The sequence below is a fragment of the Mus pahari genome, chromosome 8, assembly GCF_900095145.1.
Source record: "Mus pahari chromosome 8, PAHARI_EIJ_v1.1, whole genome shotgun sequence".
NCBI classification, from domain to species: Eukaryota; Metazoa; Chordata; class Mammalia; order Rodentia; family Muridae; genus Mus; species Mus pahari.
In genome coordinates this window covers 68,724,767-68,731,669 of record NC_034597.1, presented here as the reverse complement: position 1 = coordinate 68,731,669, position 6,903 = coordinate 68,724,767, and the positions used below count along the sequence as shown (strand labels likewise).

At 44.2% G+C, this 6,903-nt stretch overlaps 1 protein-coding gene across 2 annotated transcripts in view; it reads left to right on the top strand.

The window, feature by feature from the left end:
• The window catches only part of Tnfsf11 (TNF superfamily member 11), a 31,306-nt gene that overhangs the window by 18,788 nt on the left and 5,615 nt on the right, over positions 1-6,903 (top strand). For both annotated transcript variants that reach the window (XM_021203884.1, XM_021203885.2), the window contains 2 exons: positions 5,401-5,446; positions 5,527-5,625. In XM_021203884.1, the coding sequence (XP_021059543.1) occupies positions 5,401-5,446; positions 5,527-5,625 (145 nt within the window). The remainder of the gene's footprint in view (positions 1-5,400; positions 5,447-5,526; positions 5,626-6,903) is intronic.

The window sequence follows — 6,903 nt, the reverse complement described above, 5'->3', positions numbered from 1 at the left end:
AAATAGGCCTGGTTGAAAAAGGTTTATGAATAACATAAGATGCTCCTCTCTCTCTCTCTCTCTCTCTCTCTCTCTCTCTCTCTCTCTCTCTCTCTCTCTCTCTGTCTCTCTCCCTCCATCCATCTATCTATCTATCTATCTATCCATCCATCCATCTATCTATCTATCTATCTTGCATTATCACAGAGACCCAGTCATGAGGGGCCTTATCAACCTTAGGGCTGTACTTGTTCCTGAAGTCACCAAGTGATTTCAAGAAGAGGAGGGACCAGCTCCCTGGCACTTAAGACGCTCTTTCCTGCCACCATCCAGGCATCTGTCTGTGGCACAGAGACTGTGAGAGGAGGTGGGAAGAAGCAACTGTCTTCCTGAGGAGGGATGGGAGCTTGATGCTGTGGCCTGGGCCCGGGAGGAGGAGATGGGATTTCTGAGCTATTTACCAAGTAGAAGTCCACAGGACTTCCCTGCCGGAGTGGGAAATGGACTATTCATTTCCAGAAAGAGCTGGGAGTGTGGCATTCAAGAGCTAACTGGCTGATGAATGCACTATTCTTGTAACTGGGTTGGAGAAGAATTACATGAAGGGTATCATTAAGATGTTAAAATGAACGCATTACATATGTTAACAAGTGTATGAACCCTGTATTATATCTGGCAAGCGGGGTGTTAAATCCTTGTTCAACCAGCCAGATGTCCCTGCAGCTGCTGTGGTATTGCAGAGGGAGGCAGCCACCTGAGACCCTTGCTACTGACTGGTTCCATAGTGTTGAGAGCATCTGGCTGTACAAATTGCTTCTCCCGTGATTTGATTGACAGGTACCAATGGATCACGTGATTTCTATCACAGCCCAAGTGGGATTTCAGACTGATAAACCCAGACTCCAGTAAATTGACCTTTTACATGGAACCTTGGCAGCTGGGACATATATTTTTTATTATTTAGAAGGATGGTATCCAGATTGCAGTCAAACAAACATAAGACCAATTTAATCGTATATACTCGGGTTCTTGTTCCTAGTAATTATTTGGCAGTTTGTAAAGGCGGCTTAGAAATTGGTTGGAAGTGTTGAAATCCCTATAGCCAGCCAAGGACTTTCAAGTACAACTCAGAGTTTGTATTTATTCTTACCAGTGTGGCCTCCCATAAGTGGGCCCAACTTCTCAAGATGAGTAGCTATTTCCCGGGTTTGGCAAAAAAATAAAAATAAAAATAAAAAATTTAAAAAAAGCCTCCTAAATCATTTAAAAGGCCATGCAGGGGTCTGAAGGGAGCTGAGTCCTAGGAGACTGGATGCTTTCGCTATCACACTCCTGGGAACTGCACTTTTTTGGATGTCCTGTTTAAGAAAAGTCGCAGAAAGTCAAGACCACAGTTACACAATTGATCTTTTGTATGCTGTGTTCCCCTGAGGAGAGATTGTGAAATCCCAGCATTTTTTCCTATGAGTTAAACTACAGTTGAAATTAAGAAAAAAAATCAGATCCGTTGTTTTCATGTCTTTGTAACTGTACTCGGACAGAATAGATGAAAAATTAATGTAATCTACTTTGACAGTGTTGAATCTTCCCCATTTCCAATTGGAAAACCTGTGGCAGTCCAGTGGCCGTCAATTGGGGCAGTGTCCACTAGGTGGCACTGTGTCCGAACATTTCTTTTCTCCTTGACTTGGCTGCAATTTGGGGGTGGGTGGGGTGCCTACTTTGTCACTTTCCTCTTTTCCTTCTGTCTTGTTCCCTTTCCTTGTTCTGTTAAAGGAAGCTGTTATAGTTTAGGCTTAAATTATGCTTATCTAAAAAAACGAATACATCTTTTTGAAAAGACTACTTGTTACGTTACCGTTTGATCATAAATAAGTTCATTAATTCATGGTGTTTCTTATTAACTCTCACAAGGTTAAAGATTCTTGTTGTCCTGGGTAGTTTATACAAATCAAGATAGGTGTGTGTGTGTGTGTGTGTGTGTGTGTATCGCCGGTAGCTGTGTTCTGGGAAGGCAGGTTATTGATCTTCTAAGATAGGGAAGTCAAGTAGAAAATTAGGTTCTCGGGGCTGGTGAGATGGCTCAGTGGGTAAGAGCACCCGACTGCTCTTCCGAAGGTCCAGAGTTCAAATCCCAGCAACCACATGGTGGCTCACAACCNTGGCTCACAACCATCCCTAACAAGATATGACTCCCTCTTCTGGAGTGTCTGAAGACAGCTACAGTGTACTTACATATAATAAATAAATCTTTAAAAAAAAAAAAAAAAGAAAATTAGGTTCTCTAGAAAATCAGGTTCTCTAGAACAAAAGTTGATAGTGGGATCTAGGCAAGGGAGGGTGGGAGGGAGGGAGGAAGGCTCTTTGTTCACTTCCACACTCTAAGAACTGTCCAGGCTTCTGGGATGTGCATGATATGCTTCTCATATAATTCTAAATGATACTACAAGGGAAAACTTGGTTGAGTGAAAACATATGGAGTTACTATGTTTCAATCTGTGGGATAGAAATGTAACGCTCTGAGTAGACATGGGTGCCACTCAAGGAAACACTCATTTAGCAAGCCTGTTTCTCAATGCCTGCTGCTCTGTTAGAGTCCACCTTGCAGCATCTTTGGAAAATATCAGTGCGATTTGAGATCAGTGGCTGTGAGTTGGACCAGGGCAACCCCAAAGTTTCCTCTAAGTTGCATCTGTGTCCCCCAGTGGGAAAGCATCAAGTTCTACTTAGAAGACATTTATGTGTGCATGTGAAAGTGCATGTGAAAAGGCGCACTTGTGTATGGGTGCATGTGCGTATGTGTGCGGAAGCCAGAGGTCCTTGGTGGGGTTGTTCTTCAGAAGCCACATTGGTTTACTAGGACAAGGTCTCTCATTGGCTTGAAGAGTGATGATTAGCCTAGGTTGGCTGTCCAGAGAGTTCCAAATATGAGCTTGTGAGTGCTGGGGCTACCTAGTAAGTGCCGAGATGACCTACTGAGTGCTGGACCTACCTACCAAGTGCTGGGATGACCCACTGAGTGCTGGGGTTACCCACTGAGTGTGAGGATTATAAGAGTGCACCAATGTCTAGTATTTCTGGTTCTTTTTATTTTATTTTATTTTTTTAATCAATCAAACAACCCCCCCACTGGTTCCCGGGATCTAACTCAGATCTTCTCGGTTGCACTATGCCAACTGAGCTATCCTCCAGCGAAGATGACTTTTTTATTCGTCTCGAAACCCAAAGACAGTTTAAAATTATAGATTTACTAGAATGATATGTTTATGATTGCCCATAAATAGCAATTTCTTTGGGGTTCAGAAGAGTGGGGTGGAGACACGCGTGCTAGAGTATTGTGTCTGTGTGATGTGACCAGAGGTCACAGATTCATCATAAGATCCCTTTTTGGTATTGAAACTTCCTTTCTGAATGTCTGAGAAGAATTACAGTTCTTGGGTAGTCTAGAGAAATAACACAAAAGCCTTACCTCCCCGGGTCTCTAACGAGCGCTCTAATTCATCCTGGGACATGAACCCTTTCTTCCCCTGACAGCGAGCATTGAAAGTACTTCTGAGAGGTGCTAGTTATTGAATTTTCGTGTAACTAAATGGGTCTGAGGCAGCTCTGACCTAGAAGCCACTGATTAAATGGGCAAGGAAAGTGTGTTCCCAGTGGAGAGGAGGGAAAAATGCCCTTGCCCATTAATCTGGGGCTTCAGCCTGCTGCTTTGGACTGGGTCTCAAGCTTTAAGATCATTTCCTCATTTGCCCACGTAGAAATCCTCACAAAGGGGATTTGTCGATCTCAGCAGAGACTGCAGCAGCAGCAGCTACTAGTGTGTTAGAAATTCAAGTCAGAGACTCCAGCCCAGGCCTCCTGCATCTCAGACTACCTGATCTTGCAGCTGGCACCTGCCTGCCCTCCTTTAGGTCAGCATGCACCACCCTCAGTTTTGAGTGTCACGGCCCTGGTCACAATGACATTTTTCTTGATTTTTTTTTTCTATGATGAGGCGTGTGTGTGTGTGTGTGTGTGTGTGTGTGTGTGTGTGTGTGTGTTAACCAAGCAAAATCAGGAAATTCCAGAAATTGGGACACCATTGGGAATCCCAAGAAGAGACCTTTGGACCAGAGGTCAGCAGGGGTGGAGAGGGAAAGGAAACCAAGAGCCGTTGCTTTGTCCAATGCAAGAAGCCACCATCCCCTTAACATCTCCTATCGTGGGCTTCAGGCTGCACAGGGACCCAGGGGTAGACCAAGACAGAGGCTGACCTTACGTGACCTCTGTGGTGTCTCTAAGAGTTATGAAAAACAGAATAGATTCTTATCTCCTTTGGAGGTGTCTGAAGGCAGAGAGAACAATAAAGAAGAATAAAATCTTATCTCTCATTGACAAGAATTGAATTCATGTCATTTTATCTATCCATTTATTGGTCTCACTATAAGGCTGAAAACCATTCTGTCTACATAGGGAAAGCTCTTGTTACATGATCTATTCTTTAGACCTTGTGGGGTAGTGACAGTCGGCAGGAGTATTTATCCCATTAAGTGTAAACTGGGACCCCATCTCATGTTGGTAGCTCCAGGTGTCTGGGTTTACTGGGCACTCAGGCTGGGTGTCCACCTATATTATAACTCATCAACCATCCTGGCTGGTCTGCTCTTGAAGCCATGATCTGAACCAAGTCAAGGCTAGAGCCTCAACTGGCTCTGCCTTATGGGATATTTTATGTTAGCTAACGTCTGAATCGGGTGGGCATATGGTCACTTGGTAGAGGCTTCATTCTGGGAGCACACGTTAAATATGCAGTCACCTATTCCTATCTATTTATACTCAGTCTTTGTCTGGCCTATGCCTCTAGACTTGTTTCCTGCAGTATTTTAATGATTGGCATTCTAAAAGCTTTAGGACCTTCATATAGTACTTTAAACACACTGACTTTAAAAAAAAAACTAACTACTGGGAGCCAAGAATCATTCTCTTACTTGTGGACTGAGCCTCTGCATTATAATAGGAACTCACTACTGAATTCCATAGAAAGAGGCCCACTGGAGACTGAAGAGAACAATACATTTTATATATACTTCATTTCCATTTGTGTACCTCCTGTTACATATTAATTATGCTCAGTTGTCTTGTTTTATAATTTAACTTTGTTTCCTTTTATTGCCTCAAAGGATTTGTTTGGTGGTGGTGGTGGTGGTGGTGGTGATGTGTGTGTGTGTGTGTGTGTGTGTGTGTGTGTGTCTCGGACTTTTTAAGCATTTTGGGAGCTCAGATGCTAGGAATGTGAGATCCAGGGACTCTGCTGCCGCTGAGCTTCTGACTTCATTTTAAAGCATCCTAAATGATTTCGCATCTGGAAATCCTGCATATACACATTTCTCCGCTGCTTTACAGAAAGAATGAGTTTATGACTACAGCTCTCCTTTATTTCAGGAACTGCAACACATTGTGGGGCCACAGCGCTTCTCAGGAGCTCCAGGTAATTATGAGTTTGAACGAGTGTGTGAAGTCCCGTACGGGCGGTGGTCTTTTAAGCTCATGTGCTTCTGTCATCCCCAGCTATGATGGAAGGCTCATGGTTTGACATGGCCCAGCGGGGCAAGCCTGAGGCTCAGCCGTTTGCACACCTCACCATCAATGCTGCCAGCATCCCAACTGGTAAGTTATATTTATACCCAGCCTGAGAACATTGTTTCAATCTTTCATTCCTCGACCCATAGATGTACTCAAACCTTCTAAACCACGAAGAGGAGGCAAACCCTTCAGTTGAACCCTACCTTGCCAACTATGTCACATCGTCACTGTATTCACTCTCAGGGACGGATGTGGGTATTTAAGCCCCTGCCGGTTGGTGGGAACACGTATAATTGCTCACAGGGCCCATCTGGTTTCCCTCTGAAGTAGACTAGTTTGATATCAAACGGATCCCCGCTGCCTACTTCCTTGGTGGATGACTGCAGTCAGGGGAGCCAGAGACATCCCCGTTTAGGAAGACCATGTGGGGGCTAGCAGGTGACAACAGTCCTCCGGAAGCTGAGACATTCTGTCTCTTTTCCTTATGCTTGTCTTCTCAGAATAATAAGTATTTACTTTATTAGACCAAGATGAGGACCCAGAGCTGTGTGCCTGTAGCTCCCTCAGTGAGCTAGGTAGTCATCACAGAGCCCCGCTGGTTGCTCACCCCGAGCTAGGCAAAGATGACAGGATTACAGAGGGCATCACGGGAGAGTGATCACTGAGCATCAGTGTCAGCTGTGGCCTGCACGCCACGCACCTCCAGCGGCTGAGGTATGTCACTGTGTGTTCACTACCTCTCACCCTTACTGGAAGGCAGCAGTTATCATTCAGATTGTTCAGACACAGTGCTTCACACAGTTTGCCCTTCCATTTGAGGTCCCTGTGGTTACAGGAGGAGAAGCTGGCATTCCTCTCTACTTAATTCCCAGATCGGCGGTGCTGTGCATTCTCCTAGACTCAGGCTAGAGGGCACGTGTGCTGGGATGGCTTTGTCAGAAGGGAGCTCTCCAAGGGTCACATTATTTTTGCTCGAAGTAGATTAGTTTGGAATCCAGTGGCAGGGCTCTAATGTCTCCTTGGGCCTGTGACCTGCCTGTGACCTTGTATGAAGTACTGCAATCTGCACCTTAGTCGTAATAACCAGGAAAGCTCTGTCCATCTTGTAGGGCGGCTATACATTACTATGTTTCGGGGTGGGGAGGGACCATATTACATTCAGTAGATGTGATTTAAAATTACTATTTGAACTTAATTAAGTCATTATGTAAATTCCACTTTGTTTCATAAATGGCTTAAGGCAGAATTTTCTCCTTTTTTGAGTTTAAACTTCTTGTGTCTTTTAAATAATAAAAATCTCTTTTAATAGTTTTGAGCCATTATTATAGCATAGGCCTTAGCGATATATATATATATATATAT